At 52.0% G+C, this 17,709-nt stretch overlaps 2 protein-coding genes across 2 annotated transcripts in view; one reads left to right on the top strand and one right to left on the bottom strand.

Annotated features, from left to right (window-relative positions):
* The window catches only part of DNAJC11 (DnaJ heat shock protein family (Hsp40) member C11), a 97,738-nt gene extending 81,496 nt beyond the window's left edge, over positions 1 to 16,242 (top strand). The window contains exons 13-16 of the mRNA XM_084822146.1: positions 609 to 666; positions 5,181 to 5,323; positions 5,957 to 6,086; positions 6,673 to 16,242. Of these exons, the coding sequence (XP_084678272.1) occupies positions 609 to 666; positions 5,181 to 5,323; positions 5,957 to 6,086; positions 6,673 to 6,698 (357 nt within the window). The 3' untranslated portion in view covers positions 6,699 to 16,242. The remainder of the gene's footprint in view (positions 1 to 608; positions 667 to 5,180; positions 5,324 to 5,956; positions 6,087 to 6,672) is intronic.
* Positions 13,010 to 17,643, bottom strand: PHF13 (PHD finger protein 13). The gene is made up of 4 exons (XM_084822147.1): positions 17,570 to 17,643; positions 17,352 to 17,441; positions 16,029 to 16,584; positions 13,010 to 15,254 (listed from the first exon to the last, which is right to left on the bottom strand). The coding sequence occupies exons 1-4, from the start codon at positions 17,612 to 17,614 to the stop codon at positions 15,028 to 15,030; spliced, it is 918 nt and encodes a 305-aa protein (XP_084678273.1). The 5' UTR covers positions 17,615 to 17,643; the 3' UTR covers positions 13,010 to 15,027.
* Positions 17,644 to 17,709: the final 66 nt, after the last annotated feature.

Here is a 17,709-nt window from a genome sequence, read left to right as displayed (position 1 = left end):
TGTCTTCTGCCTTTCCTGAAGATCTTAAATATGTGTGTGCACCTGTTTAAACTACATATTTCAGGCTGGGGCCATAACTCTGTGACAGAGCTATGCGTGTCCCAGGTCCAGCCCCTGGTATCTCTTTATTTATTTTTATGCTTTGCATGCTGAATGGATTGATTTTAAATCAAGGCAATTTAAATCCATGATTTAAGTCAAGTTTCCCATTGATACTTCGTCATGTGATTCCTAAACAATGGTGCAAATCTGATCACTAAACAGTGTTAATTTACAATTAAATAAAGTGTTATTTACCCTGTCGTTTCATTATTACAAGCAGTCCTTGCATCTCTTTGTCCCACTGTGTACATTTTGCATGTTTGTCCTTTTTGCTTATAGAGGGAATGTCTTTGAAATACTCCCGCATGGGGGTCTGTCTTATGATCAGCCCCCATGACAGTTTCCGGGGTTCCATATGGGAACTTAGGAGCCTGCGCACACTGGACACTTTTGTCTTCTCTTCTCCTTTCCAGTTTTGCTGCTTTCTGCTCTGCTCTCATTTTGCCTCTGTGTGTCTCTGTAGCAGAGTCTCTTGATGCTGAATTCTATTTGGTGCCTTCCTGTAGGTGCGGCTCATGCAGGAATCTGTCCGGAGGATCGTCGAGGCCGAAGAAGCCAGGATGGGTGAGGGCTGCTGGTTTTTCTTTTCTTGGTCCTGGGGCCTGGCCTACGGGCAAATGAGGCGGCTACAAGTTTCTGTTTTGGTTCTTCAATGCTACTGTGTTGCTTGCTTGTGCTGATGGTGCTTTGATCGCCCACATGGAACAGGAAACACTGAATTGATATGGAAACACGGGCCTCTAAGTCCTTGCTTGAGAGATTCAGGCTTGTCCAGGGAATGATGTTGGGCCACTGGTTTATCTGCAGGGCTGTATGCACTCCATATGTATAGGGCAGAGGCTGTAGCCCAATGGCAGAGCCCCAGTTTTGCATACACACCTGCCCAGACCCAAAGATGGTCTTCAGCAGTCCTTCTCCAGGAGCCCCCACCAAAAGAAATGAGCTGGGTGGCTACTAAGGAGAGGGCCTTTTCTGTTGTGGCACCCTGGTTGTGGAATAAGCTTCCTAGAGAGGCTTGCCTGGCGCCTGCATTGTCCTCTTTTTGGTGCCCGGTGAAGACCTTTCTGATTTCCCCGACATTTTAGTTGTTCAGTTTCTATTGTTTTAGATCTATATTTTAAACCTTTGCACTGCTCCTAGGTTGTATGGTTATTTTATTTTATACTGTAGTTTTAAACTTTTATTGTATTTTATCATGTTGTATTTATGGTTTTAATTGTTGTGAACCACCCAGAGAGCTTTGGCTATTGGGTGGTATAAAAATGTAATTAATTAATTAATAATGCAGCAGATCTTGGGTTCAATCCCTGGCAGCATTTCCAGGTAGGGCTGGGAAAGAAAGAGCCCTGCCTGAAACCCTGGAGAGCCATTGCTGCCAGTCTGTGTGGACTGTAAATCCCATAATCCCAGAGCCAGCCATTGGTCCTCCAGCCAATTAGGACGGGTTGCAGGATTCAGCATCCTGAGAGTCTCAGTTCTTAGTTTTAAAAAAAAGTATTCAAGTGTCTCCCCTTCATGGATCACTGCCTTGTTGTGGCGAAGGGGCTTGCATAACTCAGTGAAGCCATAAGCTATGCCGTGCAGGGCCACCCAAGACGGACAGGTCATGGCAGAGAGTTCTGACAAAATGTGGTCCACTGGAGAAGGAAATGGCAACCCACTCCAGTATTCTTGCCAAGAAAACCCCATGGAACGTATCACAAGGCTAAAAGAGATGACGCCGGAAGATGAGCCCCTCAGGTCGGAAGGTGTCCAATATGCTACTGGGGAAGAGCAGAGGGTATTTCCAAGTAGCGCCAGAAAGAGTGAAGCGGCTGGGCCAAACCCGAAAGGACACTCAGCTGTGGATGTGTCTGGCGGTGAAAAGAAAATCCGATGCTGTAAAGAACAATATTGTTTAGGAACCTGGAATGTCAGATCAATGAATCAAGGTAAGCTGGAGGTGGTCAAACATGAGATGGCAAGATTGAACATCGACATCTTGGGAATCAGCGAACTAAAATGGACAGGCATGGGCGAATTTAATTCAGGTGACCATCATATCTACTATTGTGGGCAAGAATCCCTTAGAAGAAATGGAGTAGCACTCATAGTCAACAAAAGGGTGGGAAAAGCAGTACTGGGGTACAATCTTAAAAATGATAGAATGATCTCAGTACGAATCCAAGGCAAACCATTCAACATCACAGTAATTCAAGTCTATGCCCCAACCACTGAGGCCGAAGAAGCTGAGGTTGATCGGTTCTATGAAGACCTACAACACCTTCTAGAACTAACACCAAAAAAAGATGTCCTCTTCATCATAGGGGATTGGAATGCTAAAGTAGGAAGTCAAGAAATCACTGGGATAACAGGCAGGCATGGCCTTGGTGTACAAAATGAAGCAGGACAAAAGCTAATAGAGTTTTGCCAAGAGAACACGCTGATCATAGCAAACACTCTTTTCCAACAGCACAAGAGGCGACTCTACACATGGACGTCACCAGATGGTCAATATCGAAATCAGATTGATTATGTCCTTTGCAGCCAAAGATGGAGAAGCTCCATACAGTCAGTAAAAACAAGACCTGGAGCTGACTGTGGCTCAGATCATGAGCTGCTTCTTGCAAAATTTCGGCTTAAATTGAAGAACGTCGGGAAAACCACTAAACCGTTCAGGTATGACCTAAATCATATCCCTGATGAATATACAGTGGAGGTGAGGAATAGATTTCAGGGATTAGACCTGATAGACAGAGTGCCTGAGGAACTATGGACGGAGGTCCGTAACATTGTTCAGGAGGCAGCAACAAAATCCGTCCCAAAGAAAAAGAAATGCAAGAAAGCCAAGTGGCTGTCTGATGAGGCTTTACAAGTAGCTCACGAAAGAAGGGAAGCGAAAAGCAAGGGAGAAAGGGGAAGATATACCCAACTGAATGCAGAGTTCCAGAGAATAGCAAGGAGAGACAAGAAGGCCTTCTTAAATGAACAATGCAAAGAAATCGAGGAAAACAACGGAATGGGAAAGACTAGAGATCTCTTCAAGAAAATTGGAGATCTCAAGGGAACGTTTTGTGCAAAGACGGGCATGATAAAGGACAAAGAAGGCAGGGACCTAACAGAAGCAGATGAGATTAAGAAGAGGTGGAAAGAAGACACAGAAGAACTATACAGGAAAGATCTGAATGTCCCTGATAGCCATGATAGTGCGGTCACTGAACTTGAGCCGGACATCCTCGAGAGTGAAGTCAAGTGGGCCTTAGGAAGCATTAGTAACAACAAAGCTAGCGGAGATGACAGTCTCCCAGCTGAGCTATTTAAAATCCTAAAAGATGATGCTGTTAAAGTGCTGCATTCAATATGCCAACAAATCTGGAACACTCAACAGTGGCCACAAGACTGGAAAAGGTCAGTTTACATTCCAATTCCAAAGAAGGGCAACGCCAAAGAGTGTTCAAACTACCGCACAATTGCGCTCATTTCACATGCCAGCAAGGTGATGCTCAAAATCCTACAAGCTAGGCTTCAGCAGTATGCGAACCGAGAACTACCGGAAGTACAAGCTGGGTTTCGAAGAGGCAGAGGAACTAGAGATCAAATCGCCAACATTCGCTGCATCATGGAGAAAGCAAGAGAATTCCAGAAAAACGTCTATTTCTGCTTCATTGACTACGCTAAAGCCTTTGATTGTGTGGATCACAACAAACTGTGGCAAATTCTTAAAGTGATGGGAGTACCAGACCACCTTACCTGTCTCCTGAGAAACCTGTACGAGGGTCAAGAAGCAACAGTAAGAACCAGACATGGAACAACCGATTGGTTCAAAATTGGGAAAGGAGTACGACAAGGCTGCATATTGTCACCCTGCTTATTTAACTTATATGCAGAGTACATCATGAGAAATGCCGGATTGGATGAATCAGAGGTCGGAATTAAGATTGCCGGGAGAATTATCAACAACCTCCGATATGCAGACGATACCACCCTAATGGCAGAAAGCGAAGAGGATCTCAAGAGCCTCTTGTTGAGGGTGAAAGAGGAGAGTGCAAAAGCTGGTTTGAAACTCAACATTAAAAAAACTAAGATCATGTCATCTGGCCCTATCACTTCCTGGCATATAGAAGGGGAAGAAATGGAAGCAGTGACAGATTTTACTTTCTTGGGCTCCAAGATCACGGCAGATGGTGACTGTAGCCATGAAATTAAAAGACGCTTGCTCCTTGGGAGGAAAGCTATGGCAAACCTAGACAGCATAGTAAGAAGCAGAGACATCACCTTGCCGACAAAGGTTCGTATAATCAAAGCTATGGTTTTCCCAGTAGTAATGTATGGCTGTGAGAGCTGGACTATAAGGAAGGCTGAGCGCCGAAGAATTGATGCTTTCGAACTGTGGTGCTGGAGAAGACTCTTACGAGTCCCCTGGACTGCAAGGAGGTCAAATCAGTCCATCCTAAAGGAAATCAACCCTGACTGCTCATTGGAAGGACAGATAATGAAGCTGAAGCTCCAATATTTTGGCCACCTAATGCGAAGAGAAAACTCCCTGGAAAAGACCCTGATGCTGGGAAAGACTGAAGGCAAAAGGAGAAGGGGACGGCAGAGGATGAGATGGCTAGATAGCATCACGGATGCAATGAATATGAACTTGAGCACACTCCGGGAGAGAGCGCAGGACAGGAAGGCCTGGCGTGCTATGGTCCATGGGGTCACGAAGAGTCGGACACGACTGAACGACTGAACAACAAATTCAAGTGTCTAGCTCTTAAGGTGGAAAAATAGATGAAATCTTGGAGCGGGGGAGCAGGAAGGCTAAGTGGGATTTCCAGTGGCCTGGTGGCAGCGTGTCAGTGCCCAGCAGAATCCGTCACCCTCCTGATCATGAGCAGAACAATGCGTCCTAAGCAGACAGATGCGTAGTTCATCAGGCTGGCCTTTCCTAGCACCCCATGTACCACACACACTGAGACTGGTTCTTCCTAAGCCTCAGTCATGCTGGGGAATCTGCATCTGCATCTCTTTGCTTTTATACTGTGCGAGCTTAGGGCAAGCATTTCCCTGAGTATGCTGGCCCCATGTGGCTCCCCTTTGTTGCAACACAGGCCTGATTGTGGTGAACGCCTGGTATGGGAAGTTCGTCAACGACCAGAGCAGGAGGAACGAGAAGGTGAAGGTCATTGACGTGACGGTGCCCCTGCAGTGCCTGGTGAAGGACTCCAAGCTTATCCTCACAGAAGCATCCAAGGTAAGGCTGTCCCCAGGCTGGGGACTGAGGTGGAGTGGGGGAGGGAGGGGACTGGCTTTGCTGTGCAGCCTGCTAGAGAGATTTACACTTGAGAAGTATGATGCGTAAACCCTCACTTGGCCTTCTGTGATGTTGTGTGGGAATTGCCCTGTTTACGGTTGATAAACAGGATTTCCACATAGGAGTACAGGATTGTGGTTCCCCATGTGCAGTGTACACTTTTGCACTATTCTGCCTTTTTGGTGGTGGCCCCCCAATTATGGAATGATCTCCCCAATGAGGCCTGCCTGCCGCCAACATGTTTCCTTTTCAGCGCCAGGTTAAAACTGCCCTCTTCTTTCAGGCATTTGGCAGCATATAATGAGTTTTTAATTAGGTCCTAGATTGTCTTTGGCTGTTTAAAATTTGTTTTTAGATATATGTTGTGTGTGTGTGTGTGTGTGTGTGTGTGTGCATGCGCACGCATGCGCTATCTGTTTATATGTTTTTACATAAATGCTTTTTTGTACTTTGTATAATGTAGAATGGTTTTTACTTTCTGTGAACAGCTCAGGAAGCTTTGGCTCTGGGGCTGCATAGAAATATAACAAATGACATGAAATGATGCAGCCTGCAGCCATTTGCCTTTTGCAGGCTGGCCTGCCGGGCTTCTACGACCCTTGTGTCGGGGAAGAGAAGAGCCTGAAAGTGCTCTACCAGTTCCGCGGAGTTCTGCATCAAGTAATGTCCTCTGACAATGAGGCCCTTCGGATACCAAAGCAATGTAAGTAGAGAGGTCTGAAGAGCTGCCCAGGACCTAAAGAAACGGGAACCTTTCCCCTCACTGCAGGCTCTTCCTCTCCCTCCCCCGCCCCAGCCCCTTCCACATTTTGCACCTAGGAGTAGGTTAGAGCAGTCGAGCCCTTATCTACATCATTAGCTTTCATTTGGTGATTTGCATTCGGGGGCATCCTGCCAGCGTCCCCCTCAGGTGAAGTGCTGCATGGGATTGCCTTCTGCTGAACCAGACCATTTGTGCTGCCCATCTAGTGGCTGTAAACAGTCCTGTAAGGTTGGGGGGGGGGGTGTTTCCTAGCTGCTTGAGATGCTGGGACCAAACCTGGGACCATATTGGGGCAGGGTATTTGGACCTGTTTCTTGAGCTGGTTCTGCTGAGATCCCTGCATGAGGGCATGGGGACAGGATGAATGGAGAAATCGCCCAGATGAGAACCCACCCATGCCCACTTGCTCATGGGTGTCTTTGCATCTACTTACTTTAGGGGTCTTTTGCATATCTGCCATGATCTCGGTCTCTGTTAAAAAGGGTCGCCTTTCTTTTTCTTTCTCTCCCCCCACTCTCCACAACAGCTCACCGGATTGACATGGACAGCTAAACTGGCAGGGGAAGTGTGGCTGGTCAGGGTTCTGCACCAGGGGTCAAGAGAAAGTGAGCCATCCTTCCTCCCTGGATTCAATACGTCTTCAGCCTGACGGAGACACCACTTATTTTATGATGCTCGCAGAAGGTGGTTTTACACCAATTATGTTGTGGGACAAAATGAAAGGAAACGGCTTTGACAAGACCATGACACACCTGGGATTGGGGCCTGGCCTGGGCAGCTGAACATGCTGGCCTTTTCCGCCTGCCCCTCACCCAGGCGGGGAAGGGTTGCAGACTGGGCGCCGCCCTTGCAAGAACCACCGTCACCAGCCAGGGATGCTTTGGGGGCTGGAAGGGAATGGGGGGCCAGAAGGCATGTTCTCATTCTTGCAGCACATAGGGCTGCTTCAGCTGAAGAATGCACTGGGTGGAAGTTCAGCTGCCACGTTTGCAGCCGCCTCTGAGACCCTGTTGCCACTCGGTGATGCAAAGAGTGTGGCACTCACATCTGTTCCAGAATCGAGAAGCACTTTGGAGATTCAGCTGTAAGCATTTATTTAAACCTGTGAACCTTCTCAACCATAATCTCTCCAGCAGCTGATAATGCTGGGGGCGGGGGCAATGCATTTACTATGGATGGTGTCCCTGTCGGGTTGCCCCTACCCCAAGCAGGGCAAGAACCTCGCTTGGGAATCAGTTAAAAATGTAGCCACAAAGGTTTTCAGGTACAAAAAGCTTGGGGAGAGCAGGGTGCGGGGAGACAGGAGTGAGAAGGCCCATGTGGATACAACACAGCGTGCCAAATCAGAGGCAATAGCAACCCAGGCCCTTTTGGGGTAGAGGCACTTTGCGTTGGCATGAATCTTCCCTCTCAACAGGGGTGCCGTTGTGTCATGCAAAGCAGCAGCAGCTGAAGGAATGCCAGTGTTCAGCTTCTGTCCTCTATGCATAGAGGTCTCTATGCAACAGCTGTGTTTGCAATTGGTCAGCGCTTGGAGCACCTTCCTTTACCTTTCAGGCAAGATCCCCAGGCACACAGGGATGGGGAGGGGGTGGGCATACCAAGGCAAACATGGTAGGGACTGAAAATCCTTGACGCACACCCACCGGCTCATGGTGCGTCCCTGTCCTTTTGTGTCACTGCCATTCTATCACTCTTTGGGCCCAAAGCCTGTCCCTCAACCAGCTGAGATCCAGTAGCCTTTGCCCACAGTGAAATGATCATGGATTCTGAGATGCCTGGGCTCTCGCCAGCCGCACCACCCCCTTTTTGAAATCAGGTCCTGTTCCTTTGTTTAACAAATCCCTTCTTTTTGCATTGGCACCAACTTTTGTTACAGTCATGTCCGTTTCCTTAGTTAACGGTGAGTAAAGAGTCTTGTTCATGTTGATACACGCACACAAACACCCTGTTTCTTTTTCTATAAGTGGATCCTCCCAACTTCCTTTAAAGCTGGAATAAGGATAACACCATATAATCATAATAACAACAGTCCCTTTTTAAAAGCAGTGAGTTTCTTCCCTACATGTGTAAACCCCTGGCCTCTTCAGGAACCAGAGCCAAGCTGGAGCGAGCAGCCCACAGGCTGCCTTGTTTAGGATGTCTTTCAAACAAAGACCAACCAACTTGATCCTGCAGCTTTTTGAACCCAGCCCATCCTAAATGGCGAGTCTGTGCTCTTCTGCCCCTGCCCTGTGCAGACAGGAATCTTGCAAAGTGCATGAGCCGCTGAGGCGGCGGAAGCCTGTTTCCTCCTGTAACAACTAAGGACAATAAAGCGACCCACTTCCATGAAGAACAGCGTTTTGTGTAAGAACCGAGAGAATCTCAGTGGAGAAGGGGGTCTCCCTGTTGAACTTGTGTAAAAGTCTGTGAACAGCAAGGAGACACACTCCAGTCATTATGTATAGCCAGAACCACTGGCCGTGATCCTTTGGGAAGATTGCAGCTCCTTCCAGTCTTGTTACAGTCAACAGTTCACCACCGAGGAAGTGGATGTAACAAGAGAATAGCCATACAGGTTCTTGTTCGCATACTAAAGTTCTGCCTCTTGCAAGCATCGACTTCTGGAACCATCTCCTCCCACCCAAACTCCATTTTTAAAATTATCTATTTTTTAAAAGTAACTTTTAGAAAACGTTCTCACAAGGTGGCTTACAAAAATACATCAATTAAACAATGTATAACTATATGAAAATGGGGTTGTATCCAGTTATGTCCCTCCACTGATGGAAGGCTTTTTGATCCAGTGGAGACTTCTATTAGTGGAAGAGGGAGGTGGGGGAGAGACATGATTTTCACATAGTCCTCCTGCAGCCCCTTACACCACCTTCAATGCAGCTGCAAATGCCTCCCCCCTGCCCCCAGAGTACATTTGGGTTGGGAACGGGGGGCTGTGGAGGGGAAGGGGATCCATGGAAGTTGCATCCCCTTCCTTTCTGCTCACGGAAGCCTCCACTGGATCAAAAAGCCATCTGACAGCAGAGGAGCACCATCACATCCTGCCCATCATAGTCAAAAGCACACAATCACAGTAAGATTGAGCCATGGCAGCTGGCAGTGACACCAAAACAGCACTCGGCCTGCTAACCAGAGATCACAAAATGCAACGGCAGTGCAATGACAGCCCAAATAACCCCCCCCCCCAAAATTATGAAAGGGCTGCAGTAAACCAGTAAGTTTTCAGTACCTGCTTAGGGCCTGTAATGTTACTGTCAAACCCTGCTTGGCACAGGGCTCTGCAAATGGGCCATTGCCCCCCAAAGCCCCTCTCTCCTCCTGCCCACTGGCCTGGTTGCTTTCACAACTGGAGGCAGACCACAATTCTGCATTAATAGAAGCATAGCTTCCAAATCCCAGGAAGTACTAGTTCCCCTCTACTCAGCACTGGTTAGGCCTCATCTGGAGTACTGTGTCCAGTTCTGGGCACCACATTTTAAGAAGGATGCAGACAAACTGGAGAAGGTTCAGAGGAGGGCAACAAAGATGATCAGGGGACTGGAAACAAAGCCTTATGAAGAGAGACTGAAAGAACTGGGCATGTTTAGCCTTGAGAAGACTGAGGGGAGATAGGACAGCGCTCTTCAAGTACTTGAAAGGTTGTCCGAGAGAGGAAGGACAGGATCTCTTCTTGATCATCCCAGAATGCAGGACACGGAATTATGGGCTCAAGTGACAGGAAGCCGGATTCCGGCTGAACATCAGGAAAAACTTCCTGACTGTGAGAGCAATACGACAATGGAACACATTCTCTAGGGAGGCAGTGGGCTCTCCCACACTGGAGGCATTCAAGACGAGGCTGGACAGCCATCTGTCAGGGATGCTCTGACTTGGATTCCTGCATTGAGCAGGGGGTTGGACTTGATGGCCGTGTAGGCCCCTTCCAACCCTACTATTCTATGATTCTATGTATGGGCAAGCTGAGGGGTGTCAAGACAGTGTTTCCATTTTAGAGCTTTCAAAATCAATACCTGCTCTTTAAATTGGGTTCAGAAATACACTGGTGACCAGAGTAATGGCTGCAATAGAGGCATCAAGTGTTTTGACCCCATGGCACTCACGGTTTGCCTGAACCAGGAATTGGGGAGTGGTGGAGAGAAGGGATCTTGGGCCAAAGGCTTCCTGTGGCGCAGACTGGCTGAGTGGGAACGGAGCCCCAGTGGCTTGTGGCCAAAGTATCACAATATCTCCTCCTGCCCCCAATGAAGGGAGTAAGAGGCATCTAATGGAAACAGAAACGGGGGGGGGGGGGATTTTGTTTTATTTTTCCACATTACAATTGTGTCCTATACTTCAGCCAAGGAGCTCAAACTAGTGTGTGTGGGCATGCCATCCACTTTTGTCCTCACAACATCCTTGTGACATAGGTCAGCTAGAAAATGTAGGGCTGGCCCAACTGCCACCCACTGAGATTCCTGCCTGAGCCACGGCATCCTGCTACCCTTCAGCTTCAAGTAACATTTCAAGAACATAAGTAATTGTGTCATCTTTCTTACTGCTAAGTCAGGTCCCTTCACCCCATCCCAAATTATCCAGTGTTCATGGTGATAGAAAAGTAAACTGGAGAAGGGAGGACATGAAGCGGCCGGCCAGGAAGCCATGGGGCTGTGGTTTCAATCAGTTTCTAACACAACCTAATTGTAGATCTTGAAATCTTTTCTGTGGGGTAAAAGTAGAAGTGAAAAAGGTATCCACGGGAAAATGGAGTACAACAGGTGTAGGCCCCCTTGTGGCAGTGTTTTATAAAAGATCTATTTTGTCAGATGCGCTGATGGGGAAAGCTTTACCTGTTGAATTTCTGTACATCTGCTAGATTTGAAAGGCAGAGGAGATGCAGTGAAAGCATCACACCCTCTTTTGGGGAGGGCATGCTAAAGGGGTTTCAAATGAGTTCTTTGTGGAAAGCCTGGACTTTGCATATTTTGCAAGGCTAGCAGAAATCAAACAGGTGCAGTCTTTCCATGTGGAGTCAGCAAAAGCTTTCATCTGTTGGATTTCTGCCTGTTATGCAGACTTTTGAAGATGCAGTAGGTCTCCCTACACACAGTCCAACACTACATAACGCTAAAATATGTTCATGTCGCCACAATATCTCCTCTCACCCGCGCCAGCTTGTCCCCTGGTTTTTACAGGTCCCCATTAGCGTACTACCTTCCTTAGGCCAACCAATATATCACCCAAAAATGTGCAAGTTTTTGAGGTCTCCAGATTTCTTCTTCAGGCAAGATAAGTTTTTTTAAAAGCCTCTTTTTCCCTTTGTGTGTGGTGATTGTTTTACATAGTTCCTCTGTACTTCTGCCTCTATTGCTCGAGAGGTAGGAGCTGAGAGCCGGAAGTGAGGGGCTGTGTGGATCTCTATGCTTCTGTGCTCCTTTTTTATCTCTTGGAAGGCAGCGCACCAGGCATAGAGCTAGGGGAAAAGATGAGCGTGGCACACAGTCGCCTTCTGGTTCCCATGCAAACACTGCCACCTGCAGGACAGGGGAATCAGGTGCAAGGGCACTGAAGCTGCTCGAACCTCCCTTTGCATTCCTCAGCATCGCGTTAGTTCGGCCTTCCCCAACCTGGTGCCCTCCAGATTTGTTGGACTGCAACTCCCATCGTGGCCAGGCTGGCTGGGTATGACTGGAGTTGTGGTCCAAGACACCTGGAGGGCTCTGGGTTGGGGAAGGCGGATTTAGGTAGTGGCATCATCATCTTCAGGAGCCTCTAGCTGTAAATTCCTACATCTGCTTTGAGTTAGGCATTGCACTAAAAAAAGATGGCGGTTGTGGGAGTGCTGCCCTTTGGCCCAGAAGCAAGACCTTGCATGTCGAGGTTTTGCTGCACATCCACCTTTGCAAAAATGCAAGTGTGGGCTTGCTGTGGTGACAGCACTCTGCACATGCCTGGAGCCATTATTATTGCTTTAGCCTGCAGGCTTAGCCAAGTGCCAGAGCCAGACTTGATTTGCACAAAGGGGCTAGCAGTGATTTCGCCTCAGGCTCTGCAGTCCACAGATAGCTGCCTCTTCCTTCCAGGCCTCTTAGCAGGAGCAGGGCTTTCATCTTCCCCAGCCTGATGCCCAGCAGCTGTCTTGGACTGCAACTCCCATAACAAGAACTATGGGAACTGCAATCCAACAGATCTGGAGGGCACCAGGTTGCAGGAGGCTGGTGTAGACAGCCACACGCGCCTCTCGCGCTATGCCTTCCCACACAGAAAAAGCAGCCAGCTGCCCCCACACCAACGTTTACAGGTGAGAGCACCATCATGCAGATGCTAGCAGCATCTCACTTCACATTCAGATACTCCTTTAAAGCCTTCACAGCTCTTCACCAATATTCTCCATTTGTTATGGTTACAACACCCCTGCCAGGTAGGACAGTGCCATTTCCCAGCTGAGGCAGGAGGGGCTTATCCAAGGCCACTGAAGTGGGGTCTGAACAGGGGCTCCCTGGCTCCCCCTCTTTGCTGCAGCCCCTCCGCTTTTCCCTGTGATCACATTCAAGGCAAGCTAGAAGATGGCTCTGTGCGGAAGGGGGCACGGGGGTGTTTCCTGGCATGAACCACCTTCCCTCGAGATTTGCTAGAGTTCATAGGGACACATGAAGCTCCCTGCAGCTCGGTCAGACCGCTGGTCCACCAGGCTCAGGCCTGTCTCAGCTGACTGGCAGGGTCTTGGGCAGAGACCGCAGCTTTCCCAGCCCATGAGCGATGCGCTTCAGGGGAGATGCTGCCATGAATTCAAGTGGGGGCTTCGGCATGCAGAGCTGCTGTCCTGCTGCCTCTCTTCAGGAAAGCGAGCATAAGCAACCCTTCAAGCATAGTGATGGGAAGACAAGTTAAATAAATGCTTCATTTTATTTTGAATAGTGTTGATGTTAACATAGAATTGCTCCTCCAAATGCAGGAAGGGGAGTGTCTTTTTTTTGCAATTGTAGCACAAGTTATGTCCAAAGTGCCATTTTTGTGAATGCCATATTCAGCTCCCATCGTCTCTCCCTGTGTGTTGGTTTCTCGCGTCTACTGGTCTGAACTGTGGAACAGGCGACTGCAGGCCTGGAACAGCCTCCGCCCCTGGCCTGGCCTGGCCAGGCCACAAGTTTGCATCACAGCTTTGCCATCCACAGACTATTTTTTTCCCCTAGAAGACAGACCAGAAGTCTCATCCCATAAAGCAAATAATTTTACTTAAAAAAAAAAAAAAAACCTTAAAGCTCTCCAACTGAGATGGTGCACGGATGAACTCAAGAGACACGCAGAAATGTATTCTTCTCCTGAAACTCCAATTAATCTGGCTTATCAGACACCACTTGGCACGGCAAAACAAAAAGAAGAATTGAAATTAGGTCCTGGAGTTGAATCCCCAAATCAATAGGAACCCTCTTGCTTAGCTGCTCCTCCAGTGCACACACGCACACACACCAAAGATACAGGTAGCAGCCCTGCGGTGACTTGGCTACTTGGCAGACATGAAAACCCAAGGAACAGTCCCAGGCTGCTCGTACAGCCTCTTCCCAGAGAGCGACCACAGCAGCATCCCGGGGCGTTCCTGACCCAGGAACCAGATCACCAAACCAGAATCAGTTTTCTGCACTGGGTAATCAAGTTCTCCGTGCAGGCCTTTTGCAAATGGGCAAAGTCTTAACATCACAACATCGGAAGAACACAATAAAGGTTACACTACCCAGCCTATTCATAAGCGATTGGCGGAGGGGGGGATTCCCCAGATTCCCCACCCCTTCCTCCTCTAGTGCCCCTCCGCTCCCCCCATCCATCTTGGGAGGGCCTGTGCTGCCCCACAGGCACTCCTCTCCACACTGAGACTCTGGCTGGGAGACGGACCACCTTGGCGGGCTCCTTGCTGTGGTTGGGCCAAGCAGTTCCACCACTCCTTCCCAAAAGGAACTGCTTTCCCCTTCCCTCGCCTCACCTGCCTCATAGCTCGGAGCTCTCAGCTGCTCTTGAAAGCAACAGGGGAGAGGGCTCAGAACCAAGGGCTCAGATCAGATCTATGCCCATTGGGTCTCCGCAAGGGAGGCAGCCCTGAGGCCACGATCCCGAGCTTGTTAAGCCACAGATTCCGCATCCCCACCACCACCACACCTTCCCAGTTCCCCAGACCCTTCTTGTGGGATATGCAGAGGTGGGGGTGGGAGGGCGCGTTCCTTCCCCCACTTCCATTAGCCCAAAAGACATTTGAGGCATCTCTGCCATCCTCCAGACCATGTCAGAGTGGGAGGCAAGTCCAAAATGAGGACCACCAAAGCCTTTCAAGTTACCTCAGGAGGAAAAGGCCTGGAGAGGAACCAGCTGGGGCAGCTGACCCTCCTCTCCCTGCCCACACGGGGGTGGCTCCCTCCACTGAGTGGCCCTGCTGCAGAAGATTGCTTTTGGAGAAGCAATAGGCTGCCCAGACTTGGGGGAGGGGGAACAGTCCTCCTCCTGCCCTGAAACCAGTGGATGGGGCGGGTTCCCCTCTTCCTCACATCCCTCAGATCTACTCCAGACCTCCCATGACATCAGCAGGGAAATGCAACTTGGCTATTTCCATTTCCGTCTCGAAAACTGCAGCCCCCATCCGCTCATCCCTTGCAGGGGTGACAGCGGAAAAATGGGGAGAGAGATGTGCTGCAGGCCGCCCCACCTTTCCCTGCTCGCTCTGGGGCACTCAGTCCTTTCTCCAGCCCCGGTTCAGGATGCCAAGCAACCGGAGTACCTGGATGCTTGCGAGCCCTCAGCAGGGAGGAAGCCCCCCCTCCCCCCAATGGCAGTTCTGTGTCTGCCTCACTGACTGGAGCCCGTCATTTTGCAGGCCATGTCCATTTGCATCCCACGCACTCCAGGAAGATCCTGCCTGCTAGTCCAGGAAGCGCCGACGCGAGCCCATCCGGGAGCGGCTAGACCGCCGGATGTCAAACTTGGAGTCCCGGCACTTCTGGCAGACGTAGACCTCAGGGACGCTGGACTTGCGGATTTTGGCACAGGAGAGGTGGATCCAGGTGTGGCACTCGCTGCACTCGATCATGGGGCGGCCAGCAAAGGGCTTCATGCAGAAACAGGTCACAAGGTCCCAGGAATCGTCATCTGGGGAACAAGTTGCAGGCAAGGCAGCTGCGTAAGGAGGGGCTCGAGGCATTCGAGAAGCGGCCAGGGCGCTGGCTGCTCACGGGGGCTACTCCCCTTGGCGGATCCAGATCAGCCTTCCCCAGCCTGGTGCCTTTCAGATGGGTGGTCCTGCAGTCCAACCCATGGGGAGGGCGGTTGGGGAGACTGACCAAGGTAGTTCTCGCCCCTGGATGAATCGGCCCTGAGTGCATGTGGTCCATGGCAGGTGACACAGAAAAGTGCAGCGATGCCTTCGAGGGGAGCTCATTCATGGGGCAAGATTTCGTTGCCCAACTAAATCACACCACAATTATGATTTTACTGTATTATTGTTATATGCCACCCAAAGATGCCCATTAATAAAGGGCAGCTCATAATGGACGAAATAAACCAGGCTTCCCTAACCTGGGGTCCTCCAGATGTTGGACTACATCTCCCAGAACCCCCCAACCAGCACTGTACTGGCTGGGGGATTGTGGGAGATGCAGTCCCACACATCTGTAGGACTCCAGGTTGGGGAAAGCGAAAACAAAACAAACCAGCCTAATTTCCGAGATTCCCCGTGCTTTTTAAACTTTGGGAATTAAAAAATGGGGATGGGCAATCCGCTGCTCCGTTCAGAACTCCAGGGTTCTGCTTTGCAACACCAAGCCCTCTGAGCATGTGCAGGCACCAGGCTGACTACCCACACCTCTCCACCACCCACCCACCGTGGTATGAAGGGCAAGAGCGGCGACCGCCCCCCCAGCATACCTGAATCCACCATGATGTCTTCGTCATCGGCGCTGCCGTCCTCGTCCCGGAACACCACCTGCTTGCCCTGCCGAATGATGGTGCGCTTGCCCACGGTCTGGGCCAGGCCCTGCTCCTCTGGGGCCGCAGGTGGGTACGAGGCATTGGACGGCGTGTCCGAGTCCCACGCTGAGACACGCCCTGTCGAAGACTGCGCGTCACCTTCGGAAGAGGGGCTCCGGGGCGTCGCCACGTAGGGCTCCTCCTCTCCTCCCTCCAGTAGCTCCCCCCTGTACTCTGCCGCCGGGACAAGCAGTGGCGCTTCCCTCCTCATCAGCTTCCTCCTCTTCCTCATCTTCTCCGTCTTCTTCCTGTCCGCCAGGAAGCCATTGGGCCTTGCCCACTGGTAGAAGGAGGAGTACGATCTCCCGTGCTTCAGCTGGCTGAAGCTCTTCCGGGGCTTCCCGGACAGGGAGAGAGCGATGGGGATGTCCCCGAAACGGGGCTCCCCACTGTCGCTGTCAATGGCGCTGCCGGTGCTGTTTGGGGGGCTGGGGCTGCTCCACAGGGACGGGCCCTGTCAGGAATTTAAAAGATGGGCGCAGGGAGAGAGAACGCAGCTGTCACAGGGGCTGAGCTAACCTCGAAACGCGAGACGGCGGAGGCAGAAGCGGAAGCCTGCCGCGTCCCAGAGGGCCCGCGGGAGCGACACGCGGGCTGTGTCGTGGGAACAGTTCCGCCTGCCCCGCGTCCGCGGCGCGTGCTCCTCTTCCGGCGGGGCTGCTCCTAGCGGCCTGCGGGGGGGCGGCGTTCCTGGGACCTGAGGCGTCCCATGGCCGTCTAGCCGCTGAGTAGCGGCCGTCGGGGGGCTCGCTGGTCGCCCTCAGAGCCCCGCTGCACGGGGCCACGGTCTGCCGGGGCAGCGTTCTGGCCCCACAGGCGGCCCACGCGCAGGCAGCGCGACGGCGGCCCCCCGCCCACGTGCCCCGCCACGGGCGCGCGCAGGCAGGCTGGCTGCTCCGCCGCCGGAGGCAGCAGGGCGCGCGCAGGCCTGGCGGCCACGGGAGCCCCTCCGCCGCGAATCCGTCGGCCCCCCTCCGCCTTGCGGCGGCGAGTTCCTCGGCGCGCCTCCGCGCTGCGGGGGAAGCGGGCGCCCGCCCGAGCCGCTCAGCCTCCGCACCGCCACGACGCCGAGGCGAGGCGCCGCGCCAGCCTGCGCTCGCGCTCCCCCCGGGCCGTCCGGGGCCGCCCACGCCGTGCTCGCGGGGCTCCCCGCGGGCAGGGCCGCCCCGCCGCGCCCCGCCGGGCCCGGCGGCCCCCGCCTCCGCGGCGCGCGCGCCCTACCTCCGGCGGGCGCGGGATGTAGCCGGCGTAGGCCAGGACGAGGGAGCAGAACTGGTCGAAGTCCTCCACGGTCCGGCGCCTCCGGGGGCCCTGGCGGGGAGAGGGCAGCGTGGGCGGGGGCGCGCGGGGGGGCGGGGGCGCGCCCTCCCTGGGGCCGCCGCGCGGGCGGGGCCGCGCTCCCCAGGTGGCGCCGGGCGGGGGGGAGGGGCGGGCCTCACCTCGGGCGGCGGCGGCGGCGGGGAGGCGCAGGAGCCCGACTCCATGGCGGCGGCGGCTCTCCCGGCACCGGGGCGGGGAGCCGGAGCCCCGCCCCCGCCTCCCCTGGGAGGAGCCTCCGCCTCCTGCCCCGCGCGCACGC

The sequence above is a fragment of the Heloderma suspectum genome, chromosome 15, assembly GCF_057233095.1.
Source record: "Heloderma suspectum isolate Gila_16-S chromosome 15, 16-S_ref, whole genome shotgun sequence".
NCBI lineage: Eukaryota > Metazoa > Chordata > Lepidosauria > Squamata > Helodermatidae > Heloderma > Heloderma suspectum.
The sequence above is the reverse complement of the archived record's forward strand: the minus strand, read 5'-3'. Positions and strand labels throughout refer to the sequence as shown.